Raw genomic sequence first — 20,484 nt, 5'->3', positions numbered from 1 at the left:
GTCTCCTGAGATAGCTCTCCGGTATCCTGTTGAACCAGCCTACCACCTTCTTCTACTGCACATTTGGTAAGGATAGCTATGAGATTATTATTCATTGTTTGAACATTAAGATAGTCTTGCTCAGTTAAAGACGAACATCTTTACTGCAGCGATATCCATAATTCCTCTACTGCCGCTCTTACCGCTAACTCGTCATTGGACTTCCGCTTCACTAATTCCATCCGTTCCCTCTTGGGGGCAAAGTGCCACATCCCTTTCCACATTGACACCTGCCTCGGAGGCTTTCTGGTTTCCATTAATATATGAAGCGGGGCTCCCCCTTTTGACTTCCGCTGTGATGGCATTACAAACATCTCGACCGACACACATAAGGTGCATTGTAGCTTTCTTTTTCATTGCAAATTATTTCTGAGGACCTGTCTGCATGTCATGACGTAATGAATTCAGCACAGAAACCAGATGAGGGATGCAGGAAAACGCATAAGCGCATTCATATGTGCCTTCTTGTGTTGCACATCTTGTTTTTGCATGGAATTGATGAAGATCATGCAGAGCAGTTTCTTTTATTCCTCTGCAGAGATTGTGTTTTTATGGTCAGTCTGAATTGGGCTGACTTTTTTCATTCGCATTCTTAGAGCAGTTAACTCTTTGATGAAGCACTATTTCTTAGTCCGCTGAACAAGCCTGGTATGCAAGGTATTTGAGAACATAATTCTCTATCACCATAGACAGCAATATACTTTAACCACATCTATCTAGGCACGCAGTTTGTTCCACAATGGAAGGGTATTGATTGATGCAGAAAATGAAACGCCATGCAGTCCTTGTCACACTGGCCGCACCCAGTTAACACCATCAGAGACGACAGAAGTTTTGTGTGCATCACTGTAGAAACCTCATCAGTGCTTGAGCAAAGCCACTTGTCCTTAAGGCAATTAGCTTTTTTGGTCTTGGTCAAAAATCGTCTCGTCTGCAAAAAAAATCCATGCACTTCAGGCTTCTTCAGCTTGGTTAGCAAGCACTTGTACCGAAGCAGAGGATCCTCCTGAGTTTTATCGAACGGGAATTGCCCCCACCTCACTGTTTAGGAGGAATACCTCAATACCTCGTGCACGGCGAGCCTGACAGTCTTGGAGCTCCCTTGCAATGTCACTCGTTGCCTTTCCTGGGTCAGTCATGATGACTTGCAGCCACTGGAGAAAATCATGCAGTCAGGTGAAATCTGGCCACTGACGGCTTTTCCTTTCCATCACAGATGCCATGTCACTGTCAGAGCACATCAGCTCTTTCCACACTTTGTAAACATAAGACTTCGCTACATTCAGAAAGGTGGTAATGGACCTGTCCGAGCCTGCATCATCAGTGCACGTGTTTCTCGGCCGATGGGGCTCTCACTGAGAAAAAAACGGCTGTGAGGCGTCTTGAATCGGAGAACTAAGGCGGCGGGGACTGCAGAAAACCAGCTCAGAACCGAAAGTGGATGATTTTGCCCATGGGACCACACCTTTTTGATGCTACACTGTTTTCACCAGGAAGAGGTCTGTGTGCAACTTCCTGTGTTGTGTGGCCAGAGCGGCAAAGGCTGCCTGGCGTTTCATTTCCTTCGTCAACCTGTACGCCTCCATCTTTTATTTATTTCTTTATTTATTTACATTTCTGCAGCGCCATGAAGGCATTATTGCAGGGGGGAATACATACAAACATTCATACGTACAGCATGTGCCAACTTTTTGTACAGGATAGGGCAGAGGATGAAAAAGAGCTTTAAACAGAGCGTTCACATCAGACAATTGGTCGGGAAAGGACAGGAAGAGGAAAAGCAGGAAAACAGCAGATGAACATGGGTTTGGAATGGACTGCATAGTGTGACTGATAAGGTGTCAATATACAAGAAGCTGCTCACCTAGTCATATGTGGAGAGACTACTGGTGTCTATGGCAATAGGGGATAGCGTTCTCAACAATCTTGTGACCCGGTAGGAAAGAGTTCTCCAGAACTTTGAGGATGGGGTGTGCTATCACTTCAGGAAAAGCCAGGCCAGGCGTCTCTGTTTTCAGTACTTTTGCCAGGTAACGTTTTGCAGTAGTATCATCTGATTTAGCTATTGCACTTGTTTTATCGTAGCTATTAGAATAGTTCAGTGACCAGAAGCTCTGACGACGATGCCGCTTACATGCTCCATGCGATGTTTATTCAAAGCATCTTTTCAGGACTGCCTTACAAGCAGGTACAATTCACTGGCTGCATTGATGTAGTGCGTAGCTATTCGGGCAGGGCTGTATAAATACTGTCTATTCATTTGTACAGTTTTTCAGCATCGGAAGGCATTGCTGCAAGGTGATACGAGTACATAAACCGTATGTCTGGCTTGGAATATAATGGACGATAAATCATGCTCACAGGTGGTGGTGCAACAGCTTTTTCCACCCTGTTATTTTATGTGAAAAAAGAGCCGTTGTTACATTAGCCAGGCCACATACTTTCCAAGCCTTCAGTGCACATATAACATAGGGCAGAAAAAGAGGGTGCACGTAGAGAGTCGGAACATGTGGTGCTTTCAACTGAAGGTAACAATGATGATGCCATATCTGGCCATGCTCACAAAATGCTCTCCTGTGGCTCGATTTGATGCTCCTGCAGTGGGATAGATGGCTGACTAACACAGGTGGCACTGGCCTTATGATTATGAAAGGCTTTCACTAGCTTTTAAACACTGATCACTGTGTAGGAAGGTAACTTGGCTGTCCACTGGTGTCCGTTTACATCTTTGTTCTTGGCACAGTAAATAAACTTTTTGGGAGCTAGTGGAAGCCTGTCATTCATAATGCTGACACCACGTACGTTGCCGTGCCATCTGTCACACTGCAGTAGCATGAGATTGGGCCATTGCGTAGCATTTTGTGAGCCAGGAGAGAAATGACATCATCATCATGGTAACCTGTATATGTTGCTTTCCTATTCGAATAAACCAGTGGGAAGTTAGCACCTGTTCTGTCCTCCTTTGTGTCATCCTCATTCTACTGTTTTATGTTCTACAAACAGAACCAACTCGCCCAGCTTTCCATTATTCATCGATCACAACCACTCTTCTCAGAGGCAATGTGAAGTGGCAGAATGCACCATCTTTGGCAAAAGTAAGCAGGCTGTCTTTACGAACTCTCATCGCTTATCTTATACAGGGGGGGGGGATAGTGCTAGCTGAGGTTCCTGTCAGTCATGTAGGTTATCCTCGCAGCTGACGACCACAGCGGTGACAATCCGCCGCCAGCCTGCATTTTCTATGGTCACAGCTACCTGGTTACATTTGGCAGAGATGGTACTGTTTGTTAACACTGGCCAAACTGAGGTCTATATTATAGGAAGTTCTAACCTAGTGTTCATTCTTTGTTCTTAATATTTGCCAACCTAAGCAGTGTTAATTAGCTGCATGTTACTTTGAAAATAGTAGTCATTAAAGGCAAAATGTGCGGTAGAATTCTAAACTAGTTTTCAACTTTCGAATTCTCTCGATTCACTCGCCATGAAGTTGCATTAAAGTGAAAGGCTGTAGCAATGCCCCTTGAAAATTCCTGTGGCTGCACTTCGTGAAGTCAGTTCTTTGCTGGTCACAACTGGCTCATCCCTTTCATGTGCTGCAGCACTGTTTTCATGGGCGTGGGAGGAACTGCCAAAACTGGAAAGCAGCGCGGCAAGTGCTGTTATGGTACAATAGTAGTGAAGCGTTGCTCTCTGCGCATGCCACCCAGGTGGCCTGTGCGAAGCTCGTGCCTGTGCGAAGCACTGGCATTGTGGTCTGTATTCGTTGTCAGGAGTATCCAGTAAAAACCAGAAAATGGTGGCTGTTGCAAAAGGGCATCATTGTCTAATGCCACCAGCTCCTACATCAGATTGTGCTTCTGATGCAGCATGGCTACTCTCGATGGTTATGTACCGGAGCCACAAGCACCACCACTACCAGTTCTCGGTGGTCCCTGACTGGCCGGACGGTGTCTGTCTGTACCACACCAACCATGTCTGGTAAGTGTGGCTTTGTTTGTCGTGAAAGGATGAGAAGGAAATGCAGCCATTGTTCAAGCTTGCTGAAAGTGAAAGGTTGCTCCTTGTTCCTGGTTGTTCCTTGGAACAGTCTGGACCAGTCAGGTTCAGTCTTGGAGCTGGCTTTCTTGTCAGTTAGGAGGCAGTCTGGCGCAGGATTAAGCCCACATGTACAGAACATCCCTGGGCGGCTGGCACTACCTCGGGAAACAGCACAATATCTTGGATCACTTGGTTGTGGATACTACTGGATAGCAGGCCAGAAAAAAAATTGGAGGCTTATCAAGGTTAAGCTCAGTGGATGCGAAGCATGTCCTTAGCGTTTGGAGGCATCTTGACCGCATACATGTCTGGCGCAAAGACGCTGGCGCGGTTGCGGGCACAGAGACTGACGCGACGGCGGGCGCGCGCCGCCTCATCCGCCTCATGGATAGCAGGCCAGAAAATTTTATAAACTATGTGCACTGGCTTCATTAAGGCATCAGGTAGTTCAGAGACAATGCACAAGTGATACTTTCAGGTGATATTGTCATACACCACAGATGACATTAACGCAAGGGTGCTTGCGGATGCACTGAAAAGCAAACTGTTTACTTGCGCAAACTGGTGCCCTTAAAAGAAACTGGACCTAGTAGCAGCAGTACCAAGATGGACACTTAGTTGGTTTAGGCATGAGAATGACCAAGCCTGTTGACTGCGCCCAGTTTAAAATGACTCTGAACATTATCGGTAAGGGGCGTACATCTTCATAGAAAGTCCCATGTGGCACAGAATTGCCTGCTCATGACTGTGAATCTTTGAACACAGTCTAGGAGCATTGACAGGGATGTGCACAGATTACTCATGAGTGATAAGACCTTGTGATGCCAGCGACAAGAAAAGCTTAAGAGACGTTTAAAAATCGAAACGTAATAGAACAGTGCAATGCAAAAGCTCACATTGAGAACCTGGATAAATGCACAGAATGTAACGGTAACCTCAGGATAATTCTATACGATGACAGCACTATATTTTTTAAAAATCCTTATTCTTGCAACAGCTTCCTTTTTTTTGTACTGATGAGAATAGGTTTAAAATGGCAAGTAACAGAGAACTGGAACCTGGCTGCATGGCTACTTGTAGTGCTTTGCATAACTCAGTGATGACGTCATACAGATTAATAGCAAAACTTTCGCAAAGGGTTGAATGGCTAAACTAGCTTGTACAAGCAGTGACCCACTTATGAATTTTTTTCAGTGACCAAAAACATGCCTTGCAGTTTGTTTTCGTCATCCAGAGAAGGTGTGTCAGTGAGCAGGTAATGTTTGCGGTGTTGCAAACACAGTGTTGGCCATGGGAATCTGCTAAACCAGCAATCATATCTGCATAGTCTGTTATAGTCTTTGTAAATGATGTACAGTATGTATGTGCAATCTTCAAATGAACCATTTCATCGCCATAATATTCATTCTCTTTAGAAATGCTCTCTCCTTCAACACTTACACTTTGCTGGTTGAGATTATCGACAATTCTTCATAAGGCTGTCAGGGGCAGCACCATGTTGTAACGTATTGTTTTCTTTACATAGTGCTAAAGTCACGGTGAACGGGTGACTGGTTATGGTTCAATGCAGGTCTCCATGCACTGGTTGGCAAGCAGTGGTGTATGTACAGAAAGTTTAAAGATAACACTTCTGCTCATTGTGTCCAGTGTGCATGCAGTGAAGCATTGCTGGAGATGGGAAAGATGGGGGAGAGAAGGGGGAGATGGAGAGATGGGGGGTTGTCTCTCACGCTATGCTTGTGTTGTGTTGTGTTGGGTTTAGTGGCGCATAAGCATCTAAGGCTATCATGCGCCAAGCTCAAGGTGTATGAAAAATTGATTTCTGTAGCATTTTACTAAAAAGCGAAAAAAATCGATGGTGTAAAGAGCCTAAAAATTGATTTGCTGCTACACTGTATTGCTGGAATAAAAATTTTGGAAATGTGAGAATTAAACCTTTAAAAGAAGGTCGAGTAACCTCAGTGGCAATCCTTGGCTGGGCAAGGATCCCGAGGCTCCCAACCATTCAAGTAAAAACCTCAGCATTCTTCTCGGGAATGAGAAGACGACTGAGGTGTATAAAAAGTGGAGCAAAGCTCTGAACTAGAAATTAAAGTCTGTCGAGAAAACCTGCTTCTCTTAAAAAGCTAAAAACACACGATATGTTAACAATTGCATTGTCGCTTAAAATCAGTGCAGGGTGAAAAGGAATGCGTTCATTGTAAAATTGAGTGAAGTACTTTTTTCTTATTTTTTCAAGTTTCACACATGAGAATAAAATGTGATTAATTGTAAGTTCGTCTCCACATTTTTCGCACACTGGTTTTTCTTGTTTTGCAAGCAGGAAGCTGTGTGTAATGTGTGTGTGTCCGATTCGCAGACGGCATAAAATCACTTCGATAAAACGCTCCTGATGCCCGCAGGTCTTCCACTCACCAAGGACAGGCTTTACTAAATGTAGCTTGTTGTTAAGTTCGTTGTCCCAAGAGGCCTGCCATTTTCCTCCAAGTTTATTTTTTACTAGTTTCATGCAGTCGTTATAAGGTATATCTACTTGTTTCATTTGTACATTACTAGCACGTGCGGCACATGCATCAGCCCTTTCATTCCCCATGATTCCCACATGACTAGGGACCCAGCAGAACTTTATTACAAGTCTTTGTGTGTCTGCTTTAATTATGTTATGTATTATGTCTCCTATTATAGGCTGAACTGCATTTCTGGAGTTGAGTGCTGTAATTACGCTGAGTGAGTCGGTGTAGATGACACTATTTGGAATATTTTTCGTGATTATTTCTTTAACTGCCACAGCAATGGCATAACTTTCTGCTGTGAAAACTGATGCGCACTCAGGTAGCCTAACTATTTTTTCTTCTTTTTCATGTATTACTGCACTCCCAACATAGTGTGCGGTTTTAGAGCCATCTGTGTAAAATTCTGTGAAGTTGTCGTACTTTTCTTTTAATGCCAAGAACTCCTGCAATATATATTCTTGTGGACTTCGATTTTTGTGTATGTGGGTCAACGTAAGATCACATACTGAGGGAAAGATGAACCAAGGTGGCAGTGGGCGGGGTCTCGGGGCAATATTGGGCAGTGTGTCCAGTACACCTAATTCTTCACATATTTCTTCAAAACGGAGGAGTAGTGGTCTGATTGCTTGTGGTTTGTTGTTAAAGAGTTGTCTGGATTGGCATTTTGTAACTATGGGGTAGCACAGATGCTTTGGCAATGAACGTGTTTTTAGTACATATGCAGATGTCAGTATAGCTCTTCTATTTGTAAGGGAGGGTTCATTTGTTTCGACATAGAGACTGTTTATGGGGGATGTTCTGTAAGCGCCAGTTGAGAGACGTAAACCGAGGTTATGCACGGGGTCCAGTCGTTTTAGGTATGATGGTCTCGCTGACCCATACACGATGCACCCGTAATCTAGACAGGATCGTACTAGAGCACGGTAAATGTGCAAAAGGCATGCCCTGTCGGACCCCCACCGTTTACGTGAAAGCACCTTCAGAACATTTAAGGATCGGGAAGCTTTCTTTTTCAGGTTGTTAATGTGTGGAAGGAATGTTAGCTTTTTATCAAAAATTATACCTAGGAATTTGTGCTGTTCATTTACCGGTAATTCTGTTTCCTTTAGGTGGAGAGTGGGATTGTTCTGAAGGCCTCGTTTGAGAGAGAACATGACGGCCACTGTTTTTTGAGGAGAGAACTGGAATCCGTTTCTGTCTGCCCATGCTGCTAGTTTATTTATTGTCAATTGTATTTGTCTCTCGCACGTTGATGTGTTGGTTGATGTGCAAGCGATCTGGAGGTCATCAACATAAACTGAGTACATAACTGATTTTGGGATGATTTGGGCTAACGAATTCATTTTTACGACAAAGAGTGTAGTGCTTAAAATACATCCCTGTGGTACTCCATTCTCCTGAACAAACTTCTTTGAGATGGTTGAGCCTAGGCGGACGTGAAAGGAACGATTGGATAGGAAGTCTTTTATGCAGTTCAACATCCTTCCCCGGATGCCAAGCTCAGCTAAATCGCGAAGGATACCGAACCTCCAAGTGGTGTCGTATGCCTTTTCGAGGTCAAAGAAGACAGCGAGACAGTGTTGTTTGTGTATGAAAGCCTCTCGAACAGTATTTTCGAGGCGAACTAAGTGGTCTGTTGTGGAGCATGCCTTTTTAAATCCGCACTGATGAATGTCAAGGAGTTCCCGAGATTCAAGCACAAAGGTTAGCCGGATATTTAATATGCTTTCAAAAGACTTGGCGAGGCAGCTGGTAAGAGCTATTGGCCGATAACTGCCAGGGGAAGTTGGCTGCTTACCAGGTTTCAGGAATGGCACTATAATTGCTTTTTTCCAAGCTTCCGGAATTTTTCCTACTGTCCAAATTTTGTTAAAAATTTTCAAAAGTACTTCTATTGAAGGTTGTGAAAGATGTGCTAGCATTTCGTAGTGTATTTCATCGGGGCCTGGGGCAGTCTGTTTGCCGGCAGATAAAACTCTGTTTATTTCCTGGATTGTGATTAATCTATTGAAAGGTTCAGTTATGCAACCAGTTGTTGGAAGTCTATTTTTCTCAGCTGTGTTTTTGTATCTTAAAAATGATTCTGTGTAGTGTGTGGAACTGGAAACACGTGAGAAATATTCACCCAGGATGTCTGCTTGTTCTTCTATACTTGTTTGTGTATCAGGTGCTGTAAGAAAAGGAACTGTAAAAGGGGAGAAGTCGCCATTTAATTTACGAACTTGCTCCCACATTTGTTTGCTTGTGATTGAACTGCTTATGGATGATATGTAATTTTTCCAAGAAGCTTTCTCGGCATTACGACGTATGCGTCTTGCATTGGCTCTCGCCTTTTTAAAGTTTATATAGTTCTCGTGTGTGGGGTATCTTCTAAAAATTCCCCAGGCTTTATTTTGCACCTTCTTCGCTTCTCTACATTCCTTGCCATACCACACCTTGTGTTTGTGTCGAACCACCCCAGATGACTGAGGGATAGCCAGGCGTGCCGCAGAAATTATACAGGATGTGATCATTTCATTTAGTTCGTCTACATTAAGGTGATCCGCAAATGTTTTTTCTAGAGAGGCTTTTTCCCGAAACAGCTCCCAATCCGCTATGTGAAGTTTCCAGCGACGTGGTTTGGTTGGGATGATTGATGGTGATGACGACAAGCTGATTACTACTGGTAGATGATCGCTTCCGTACGGGTTGTCAAGGACATCCCATTTAAAATCCATAAAAACAGACGGTGAACTAAAAGATAAGTCTATACAGCTCATTTTTCCCGAGCCTGGAGAACAGTATGTGTTTTTGCCTGTATTGAGCAGGCAGAGATTATTTGCTAGAATAAAATCTTCTAAAATACGACCCCTAGAATCTGTTTGTGTACTTCCCCAAAAATTAGAGTGAGCATTTAAATCACCGACTACCAGATATGGCTCTGGCAGCTGTTGTAAAAGTGTTTCTAAGTCATGAAGTGTTACTGATAGATGTGGCTGTAGATATAGAGAGCATATGGTGATGGTTTTAAAATGGAGGACGGTGACTGCAACAGCTTCATATTTGGTTTTGATCTTGATTTCATGGGTTGCAACACCACTCTGCACAATAATGGCAACACCTCCTGAGAGCCTATTTGCTTGCTCTCGGTCGCACCGAAATACTTGATACTTCTTTAGGATATTCTGGTGTTTTGGACCTAAGTTTGTCTCCTGTAGGCATAAAGCCACAGGGGAAAGTGTATTTAGAAGTTCTTTTATGTCAGAATAATTATTTAGTATTCCACGGCAGTTCCAATGTATAAGGAACGCCATGTTGGATGATTTATGGAAGTGTAGTAAAGAAGTTACGATAGAGGATTTGGGGGTGCCATTACTGGGCTCTTGTCTTTTCTTTTTCGCTCAAGTGAGCTGCTCCGCCGCTGAAGCGGAGGCGAGGTTTGCGTTGTGTCCATCGCCTCGCTAGAGGCTCTGGAGGCCCGCGGGGAACCCACGGGTGTGTGGTTTGCAGGCCTCTCCCGACTGGGGGAAGCCTTGCGGGTAGCCGACTGAGGGGCCGGCAGACCCTTTTTGAGAGGTGGCAGGGCAGCCTTGGCTGCGCCTGCCGGGGACGGGGAAGGCCGTGCCTCAGGCTTTGCCTGGGCATTGGCCGGAAACCGGTGTGGTGTGCCGCCCCTGCGCACCACATCAGCAAAATTTGTTCCTGCAGTGAAGGAGAATGTATTGATGTTGTGTGACAATCGATTACGAGCTTCTTTGAATGAAATGTTTTCTTTTGTTTTGAGTGTAATTATTTCTTTTTCAGTTTTCCATCTTGGGCAGGACCTTGAGTAGGCAGGATGATCTCCTTCACAGTTTGCGCAGCACAGAGCTGCGGCTTCACAGTTTTCAGACACATGTTCATGTGATGCGCATTTTGCGCAGGTTTGTCGACCACGGCAACTCAGCGACCCATGGCCATATCGCTGGCAGTTGAAACATCTTCTCGGGTTTGGGATATAGTGTCGGACTTTGATCTTCAGGTAACCTACTTCAATGTACTCGGGGAGTGTGCTGGAGCTGAAAGTGAGGACGAGATGTTTGGTTGGTAGTTCTTTGTTGTCTTTCCTGATTTTGATACGAAAGACATTTGTGACGTTTTGGTCTTTGAGACCCTCAAGCATTTCATCTTCGGTGAGGTCGAGAAAGTCAAATTCGGATATCACTCCACGGACGGTGTTTAAGGATCGGTGAGCAGTTATTGTAACAGGGATGTCTCCTATTGAAACTATGCTGGACAGTTTGGAATGCTGGTTGCTGTCTTTTATTTCTAGAAGCAGGTCACCGCTAGGCATTTTTGACAACTTGTAGCCCGTGCTCAAAGCATCGGTCAGACTTTTGGACACCATGAATGGCGACAATTTTCTGGCAGTTTTTTCAGTTTCGCTGTGGATGACGTGGTATTTGGGGAAAGTTTGTTTCGTTTTTCGGAAGCACTGGGCTGTGAGGTCTTCGGTCCGCACTCTTTTTGGAGTGCGATCGTTACTTGAAGTAAGGGAAGCCATAAAAATGTGTGTGTTTCGGCCACGGTGCCAGCCACCCACCATGGAGCCCAACAAGGGGACGGGACAGGAACTTGCGAGCAAGTCCTGCCCACGCCAGCTGTACACCTTAACTATAACCTAATATGACTCAACTCAGGGTAGTTGGTCACACACGGTTAACCCTCGCCGCCAGGAAAAAGAGGAAAAAACTAAGAAGGGAGGAGGATACAGGAAAGTTGTAAGAAAGGAAATAGGAAAGTGAAAGATAGAGGGGAGGACAGGAAAAGGCGACTGCCGATTTCCCCCGGTCGGGTCAGGCCGGAGGTGCCGTCTACAGGAAGCTGGGGCCAAAGTGGTGTGTTGCCTCCGCCGAGGGGCCTTAAGGGTCCAAACGCTCGGCATCGGCTCAACCACCAGGATCCCCTTTTCCCCGGACACGGCGATGCCACGCACGGCTAAGCGCGGATGCTCGGATCCGTGGTGACGCATTGTTCACCATCATCCCCCTGCGGGGATGTCCCTGCGGATGCTCGAGTTAACCCCGTGGTGTCGCCACTCACCAACGTCTGCATGCTGCAGACGCCTCCCTGCGGGGACGCTATGCTTGTCTCGAAAGAAAATTAATATTGTGCGGTCTTTGACCAAACAAATTATTAGATGTAAGCATACCGTCGTAGCTCAGTAATCAGCGAAAGCTGACTGGAATTAGCTGTGGAGAGGTATGAACTGGCAGGTCCATTTTGACGTTTCACAGGCGGCTGCCCATATGGGCATCTCACAGTCCCGTTATGGCATCTCACACTTGGCCTTCTTCCGCATGAGGTCTTCGGTTCGATCAGGTTCCCGGCACAGTTCATGGACTCCAAGGCCTGCTTGCATGAAACAGATAGTCTAGTTCCTGGTGTTGTCTTAGTCGCAGTCTAAACCTTGCGTTGTTTTTGAGGAAAGGAAAGGTGCATAACTGGCTCTCTGCGTCACTGGACCTCTTAATCACACTTTGAGGTGGGTGGTGTCCCCATAATCAATTTCGCATAACGTGTGGCACAGCTGCTGTTGTACTGCCTAAACTGCTTCTACTAAAAGGCTTGGACAAAGGTAATATAGCTTCCACTTTAAAGGGTCAGTCTACTCACCGAGATGAGTGTATAAATAATGGCATATTCTGGTAGTTGGCACCCTATAACATCAATAAACAGGGTTCTGGGCCCGGTTTAGGCAGGAATTTATATTTTATTTCGGCGTTAAAAGTCGCGTAAAAAAGCATGGTGGCGACCCCAAACGTTCATTTTGTTCAAGAAAGTGGTAGTCTTTTTTTGTAGAAGCATAAGTGAATATGCTACGTACCATTTGTATGCCCCAATGTCAGAGAAACGCACGTTTTGTTCTAAGAAACTGTAGAAGGTGTACCGCTCGCTTTTTCTGTAAATCACATGATTATTTATAGTTACACGTACGCAAAACGCGGTCTCATTCCCACTTTTAGTTCAGCGTATGCTTGCAGAGACGCAAAAATAAACTCAGCCTATAGTGGCGCCATCTGGTCGTCAGGACGGGAACCATTGCTGTAAACAAACCGACTCTCCACTTAAGCCTAGGAGCGGCAGAATCGTCACTCTAATTATTAAAATAAAGCAAATTTATCTCTTATATGTTTTCTTATAGGCGAGATGAGACGAAGCGAAAGACAGGCGCCCCATTTATGGCCAGTGAACGCACTGAAAAAGGCAGCAACAACGAGAATTCAGTCCGAAGCGAGAGGTCCGGCTTCGACGGGCGCCGCCATGTTTGTCGCCGCGCGGCGGAAATCCAGATGGTTTCCAGATGAGACTACCATCTCATACAGATGTGTTCCCACATTAATAATTTCTATTTTAAAATGTTCTACCGCACTCCTTGGCACCACAGCTGGCTAAACGGTAATTTGAGTAAAGAGCTATCGGTAGCCGCAAAGAAAATATGGTCGATAAAATTCAGTAGACTGACCCTTTAAAATACATCGCAGCGAAAGCTTCTCCTGTCAGCTTTTCTGGGGTCATACTACAATTCGTACATTTTTTTCTCGTCCCTTGAAGTTGAATAGTCCAACCTCGTTATATCGAAGTCGCATTTTGCGCGGAAATTCGTTCGTTATATCCAATATTCGTTATAAAAGTATGCACCCAAATTCCCGCAGAAAAGGTCTGTTAATAAACCCAAGTAAAGGGCACTTTAGGATGGCCAGCAGAGGGTTGAAAAAATGCACTATTTTAGAATTTAACGCGTGGTATATGCATGTCAAACCTCACCTTGCGTTTCGCACAGGAAAGCAAGCGCGAACTCACAAATCGGGATGCTGGCCAGGTGCAAAAACTAATTTATTGAAAAAAAGACGTAATCTTCGTTTGGCGGCACTTCACACTATTTTACAGGTTAAATTTCTCGACGAAATCAACACAGAGCAGCACTTTCCCGATGTCAGCTGATTTGGCCACAGGTAGGTTCCAGAGGTACCCCCTCAACTTCCTGGCCATGTCAGCGGCCTCGGCGCTGCTGAGAGCTCGCACTTCGCAATCTTCACATGCATCGCTGTTTGTAGCATCATCTGTAGAAACCACCTGATCAAAAATTTCTTGGTCGGTCAGTTCGGCCGCCACAGCAAAGTTGTCATCTGCACAGATGAATTCCTCGAACGACACGTTCGGAACCACCAGTTGACGTCATGTCGTTTCGCCGAGATTTTCCAGTTGCATGCTGAAGCTTTCTGCCCACTCCTCGCAGTTGTCAGCACCAACGGCTGCTTCTTCGCCAGACAAGACGTGGCAAACAATCTGATGGCGGTCATTAAATCGCTGCAGCCAGCCACTGCTTGCATGAAAGTCATTGTGGCCTCAGACGCAAGTCAGACTTCTCGCCTTCATTTGAAGGACGGCACCAGACACAGGCAGGTTACGCACTATAACGTCCTTGAACCATGCAAACAAAGCGTCTTCAAAATCCTGGTGGTGACAAAGCCTTACACTCTTGCTGTCATTCTTCACAACGCCTGCACAGTGGACGTTTGCAATCTTCTGCCTTGCGCTCAAGATGGCTGATAGATTGCTAGGCACAACACCGAAGTCCGCGGCAATGACTTTTCCTTGCGCCCGCTGTCAACCGCCCTGAATATTTTTATCTTCGTTTCAAATGAAACTGCTGTATGTTACGACGCGTTCCGTGACGGCGTCTACAGAATGGACTGCAGACATCATAGAGATAGTGCGCGAGTCGGAAATTGTGGCGGCAGGGTGGCCGGCATAGCGTTAATATAACCAGGGCCGGGGAGCACGGGCGTTGGTTCGATCACGTGTCAGTCACATACTAGGCAGCCGTTGATGCTAGATTCATTCGCTCTTCCTAGATGGCGTGGCGTGCAGAAGCGCGGGCGATTCAAACACATTTCAGGTGTGGGCGATTCAAAAGATCAAAATTTAGCGTGTTTTGAAATTTTTTCCCACTTGTTTGCGCATTTTGAGCCCTGTGAATACAAAACTCCGAATATTCACCACGTATGATAGCGAAAATTTCCATTTTCCAATTCAATTCAATTCAAAACTTTATTTCCAACGACTCGTTGGGGGTCATGAGGCAAAAAAGCTGCCATTGGCAGCTTGAGGGTGCCTGATGCCCGTACAAGGCAGCAGCATATAGCCAACACAAAATCTGAACACTTTCACATAAATTGACTCATCGAAACACATTCCAAACACATCAAAACACAGCACAAGAAAGTATACAGTACGAAAAACATAAAGGCAATGAAAATACATTGAATACGATTAGCTGCACAAAAACTGGGATGAGAAAAAAATTTCACGTGTCTGTTTTCTATTACATGCGCTTAAGTCAAAATTTGCAGACAGTAATTTGTTAAGCAAGCACGGCAAGTTGTGCGTGAGCGACTGTAGCATATAATTTGTACGTCTGCGTGGTATCAGCCATGTCTCAGATCCACGGGTGCGACAATCACTTTTCTGTTTCTGCAAATTCGAAAGGAATTTTATGAGGCTCTTAAACTTTTCATCGTAAAATAAGTGTGAGTACAGTAGACGGAACTCGTAAATTTTTTCGACGCTTATTATGTTATACCGTGTGAACAATGGTGCAGATGAATGTAAATAGGACACATTTGCAATGCAACGAAGTGCTTTCTTTTGAAGAAGGAGCAGTGTTTGAATATTTGTTTGTGTGGTTGTGGCCCAAACCAGTGTACAGTAATTTATGTGAGAGGAAAACAGTGCATGATAAATTTGAAGTTTTGCTCTATCTGGAAGAAAATGACGGCACCGTGCTAGTGCTCCGACTGACGTAGATAGTGTCCTTGATAATGATTGAATGTGATGATTCCACGACATGTCAGCAGCAAAGGTCACGCCAAGAATTTTATGTTTCTTAACAATTTCTATGGGTGCACCCCCAAGGACCAACCTTTCTTCTATCTGTGCTTGCTTCCCTCTAGCCATGAATAATATGGCCTTAGATTTATTGCCATTTATTTTTAAACAGTTCTTACTTGACCAATCCCAAATTATTGCAAGCTCTTTTTTGGCTTCTATTAATAGTTCGTCTACATTTTTACCGGTGAAAAAGATGCTCGTGTCATCTGCGTAGAGCACGTATATTGCATTGCTTTCCTTTTGCACGATATCGCTCACATAGATGTTGAAAAGAAACGGCCCTAAAATACTTCCTTGTGGCACGCCGGAAGTTAGTAATCTGTGTGATGAGTCACTTTCAGCGATAGAGACGCGCTGCTGACGATTCAAAAGAAAGGATTTAAGTAAAGCGAAACCAACTCCTCGCACACCATAACTGAACAGTTTGTCTAGTAATATTTCGTGGTTTAGGCGATCAAATGCTTTGCTGTAGTCAATGAAAATTCCGAGTGTAAGTCTGCCTTCATCAATATTAGAGATTATTAATTCCTTCTGAGTTAATAGTGCTGTTTCCGTTGACCTGCCTTTCCGAAAGCCATGTTGAGCATCTGAAAGCATGTTATGTTTAACGAAAAAGCTGTTCATGCGCAAAAGAATAATCTTCTCTAAACCCTTAGAAAATACAGGAAGCACTGAGACGGGTCTATAGTTGTTAACATCGTTTTTATCGCCCCCCTTAAAAAGAACTGAAACTTTAGCGATTTTCATCCTGTCCGGGAAACATCCAGATGTAAGAGCCAGATTGAATATGTATACTAGATGCGGCGCAATAATATCGATAACGTATTTCACTGCCTTTATTTGAAAGCCGTCAATATCGCTGGCATTGGTGTTTTTCAAATTTATAAATGTGCGATAGATTTCTGTTTCATCCGTTGGGTAAAGAAATAGTGTCTCCTTACACTGGTAGTGAAGCAAAGCGCTAGTCGAGTTGTCGACTGCTGGCTTTGCCACATTGACGAAGTGTTCATTGAAATACTCGGCTAGAGGGATTCCGGATAATTTTTTACCATCTATTGTCAATTCAGAAGTGTTTTCTCGTGTTGTTTGTCTATTTAGGGCTTCGTTGAATATTTTCCAAACTTTGTCCGGACGCTCTTTTCTTGCAGTACTGAAAAGGTGGTTGTAGTAGTATTTCTTTGCTCTTCGCAATTCCGCGTTTAGTTTGTTCCGATACTTCTTAAATATTTCAAGTTTAGCTAGGTCTTTTGTCCTGAGGAAGGCTTGAAAAAGAAGGTTTTTTTCAGTTATCATTTTTATGTGTTCTGGTCCTAGCCAAGGTTTCCTTATTTTTTTCTTAAGTTTAACATTCTGATATGGAAACGACAACTCATACAGCTGACGGAATATTGACAAAAAGTCAGCGTTGGCGTCACTGCTGGAGACCTTGTAAAAAATGGATGACCAGTCCGCATGGATTATTCGTCTGCGAAATGTTTCAAGGTTCTCACTTGACAAGCATCTGTACTTTAGCCTGTTTGAGCACTGTTTTTGTCGGACTAAATTGGTGGAATAACTTATATATATAGGACAATGGTCACTGATGTCAGTACTGATTGTACCAGCCGCTAGAACAGGTGTGTCTGTATTAATAACGAAAAGATCGAGAAGTGTCTGACTTGTCGACGTTACACGAGTTGGCGTCGTTATGACGTTGTGGAACCCAGAAGCAAGAAACTTGTTTCCTAATTCACAAGAATGTTGACTATCAGTCAGCATGTCAATATTCATGTCACCGCCAAGTAGCAACCGATAATGGTGAACCGAGGCATATTCAAGTATTTCTAGAAAATTTATGAACTCGTTGCGATTGCCAGATGGAGGGCGGTAGATGACAAGAAACATTTCAAGGCCGCATATCACACACAAGCTTTCGTAATCAGTTGTGGCACGTGTAAATTCCTTGAACACCTCTGTTGATACGCATCGTTTAACATGTAGTGCAACACCCCCTCCACGCATGCCTGTTCTGTTGAGGTTGTAATGGGTGTAGTCATCTAAGATCAGTACAGGGCTGCTATTTTGATACCAGGTTTCCGAGAACATGATGACGTCAAATTTGAAATGGAAGCTACTTAGGAACACAGTGACCTGATCTTCTTTATAAGCCAGAGACCGTGCATTAATATGAATAGCAGAGATGCTATTCTGTGTTTGACCGCAGTGAAGTGAAATGTCGCAGGGTAAGGCGTATTCTTTATACATGAACAGGTGAGTAAAGCCTTAGGGAAAAAAACAAAGAGAAAAAAAACGCTCAGTCAATCTTACATAGATCCCTATCAGAAGCAATCCGTATGGCATCGCTCCCCTCTTCTTTTCGCGCATAGACCTTGCCGTTCCGCACCCACACAAAACGCAATCCGCGTTCAGTCTTTTTTGTGCTAGCTAGGTGCAACAGGCGTTTCAGTGCAGGACACAAGTGTTCATTTACGAAGACCCGCATTTCATTTTGTGTTTCACTTTGGATTCCGAGCTGGCTATCCTTGATTACAGTTCGACGTGCCCTTTCAAGAAATGCATCTCTTTTTTGTTTGCCTTTGAACTGCACCAGTACATTGCTATTGCCCTCTTCTCTACTTGGTACACGGTGACACACTTCGATGTCGGCAGGACTTACAGGCTCGCCTATAATTTCACCTATCGAAGTCACCATGTCAAGAACATTCTCATCCTGTTTCTCTTGGATGCCTCGGATTTCTACGTTGGTCCTACGAGAGTACTGCTCACACTGAACCATTCTGCTTTCAAGTCGTTTGAGTGCGCTGTCACTTTCCTGGCATTTAGCTTGTAAACTTTCATTTTCCTTCCTTAGAGCAACCGTTTCTGTCCGCGCCTCAGCCAGTTGCTTCTTCATGCTCTCAAACTCGTCGCTCATGAATTGCACGCTGTCTCTCAGCGTTTTAATCTCTACACGAAGCTCGCGCAGGTCGGAACGGTTGTCCCGGTCTGAGGACTGCGATGGGTTAGGCATTACCACTTGCTATGAGTTAGATGCACAAGCCGTACAAACAAAAAGCTCAATAAGCTCAATAGCACTGCAGAAGAAACACAAGCTTGGCAACAGCAACAGCAAAAACAAAAAAAAAACAAAGCAACCAGCCACAGGATAGCTTCGCACCAACCTGCAGTGCAGAAATGCGCTCGATAAGTCGAAGTGCCGGCTAGCTGCCGCTGCTGCCAAGTGGTCCGTCCGTCACGCGCAGTCCTTTTATGAAGTTTTGTTTTCACTCTGACAGCACTTTTTTTCACCTGTACAAAGTTCTTATTGATCGCCGCGTACGCCTTCTGATCGTACAGATTCAGTAACTTCTGCAAGGATTTAAATTTAGTTTCTCTCGAATAGCCCTTTTATGAAGCTAGTCCCCGGGAAGTCGACGAAGATGCTTCCGATAGCTTCCGGTAGAGTCAGCGCCAGTGGAAAGCTGCCGCAGCCAAGTGGGTCACGTGGATGCTAGCTGGGTATGGCCACTATTCGCTATCCAACCTGCAGTGCAGAAATGCGCTCGATAAGTCGAAGTGCCGGCTAGCTGCCGCTGCTTCCAAGTGGTCCGTCCGTCACGCGCAGTCCTTTTATGAAGCTAGTCCCCGGGAAGTCGACGAAGATGCTTCCGATAGCTTCCGGTAGAGTCAGCGCCAGTGGAAAGCTGCCGCAGCCAAGTGGGTCACGTGGATGCTAGCTGGGTATGGCCACTATTCGCTATCCAACCTGCAGTGCAGAAATGTGCTCGATAAGTCGAAGTGCCGGCTAGCTGCCGCTGCTGCCAAGTCATTCATCATCATCAGAAAGCAAATTTTAAGATTTTGTCCATTTTCTGTAATTAACATTCATGTCAGCAGTCCAAAAAGGCTGTTAGTGCTAAAATACTGGCAGATTCTATTCTACCAAGATGACCTATCATCACTCAATGGCCACCGCTGGCAACCATTGAGTCCTGATGCTGTCAAAACCGCACATGTCAAAAATGTGTTCAAACGCAGCGTCTACGCATTCAGTAATATTTACGACGCGGATGTGAGCTTGGATAGGCGTTTCAGGCAACATATAAAAATCTGAGCGCAGAAGAACGAATGGTTAGTGAGACAAAAATACACAAATTTGCTACACCTCGGCTTCTTCACTCTATGCCTCCCATGCTGCTACTTCTTCCTTAGACCGCACAGCTCAATGGTTTGGTTTGGTTTGTGGGGTTTAACGTCCCAAAGCGACTAAGGATGGAAGTCCGTGAACAGCGATGTCGATAGCAGCAGGGATCCCTAAGGATCCCTAAGGTATTAAAAATAATAGTATTTTCTTCTGTTACTGAGGCGTGAGCGTAATATTTCTGTTGTGTCAATTCACACCGCCAGGGCCGAAAGGGTTAAATGCAAAATGTTACAGGCTTCAGGAATGGTTCACCCCAGGAGTCACGTTTTGGTGTGGTTATTGTCAAAAGTTTCATTGTGCAGAGCAAGAGCGTACTGAATGCTAGAACTGCACGAACTGCATGCCTATCAGAAATTTCTTTTATGTTCATCAATCTTTTGATGCTTTGCATCCCTTTGCATTAGCAGCTCCTCAAGAAACACTGGCTTCTGTAGGAAGACATCTAGATACACAATCTATTTTCCCTCGTCATTCCACCTCACAGTTTACTTAGCGAAGTGGAAACGACCTGTGTAGAAGATTTTCTTTTCTGGGGTTCTAGTGACAATACACCCGCTCTGGGTAGGTAACCTGGCTGGATTTTTCAGCAATATTCTGTTCATCTCTTAGTGTTCTGAATTTAATATGAACACACTTCTTGGCTTGACCATTTGTAGGACAGCTTGGCACATGTGTCTCACTTGCTTCAAGTCTTGGATAACGGAAAATGGTTAACCTGTCTACCACATTGTTGTGTGCTGAAAACTACCGAACTGTCAAACAGACCATTCAGTGTGTTTTTATCGGTCGCTGATAAGC

The 20,484-nt window shown here is 44.6% G+C and overlaps 1 protein-coding gene across 2 annotated transcripts in view; it reads left to right on the top strand.

Moving 5' to 3' along the window:
• LOC149326154 (uncharacterized) overlaps positions 1–20,484 on the top strand; it is a 57,066-nt gene that overhangs the window by 5,582 nt on the left and 31,000 nt on the right. Inside the window, exon 2 of one of the 2 annotated variants that reach the window (XM_089563779.1) lies at positions 3,906–4,017. In XM_089563779.1, the coding sequence (XP_089419905.1) occupies positions 3,920–4,017 (98 nt within the window). In that variant the 5' untranslated portion in view covers positions 3,906–3,919. Of the gene's footprint in view, positions 1–3,520; positions 4,018–20,484 lie in introns of those variants that run through there. The other variant, XM_089563778.1, reaches the window with a different exon arrangement.

Source organism: Amblyomma mixtum, chromosome 10, assembly GCF_055824585.1.
Source record: "Amblyomma mixtum isolate Tamu chromosome 10, ASM5582458v1, whole genome shotgun sequence".
Lineage (NCBI taxonomy): Eukaryota > Metazoa > Arthropoda > Arachnida > Ixodida > Ixodidae > Amblyomma > Amblyomma mixtum.
The sequence above is the reverse complement of the archived record's forward strand: the minus strand, read 5'-3'. Positions and strand labels throughout refer to the sequence as shown.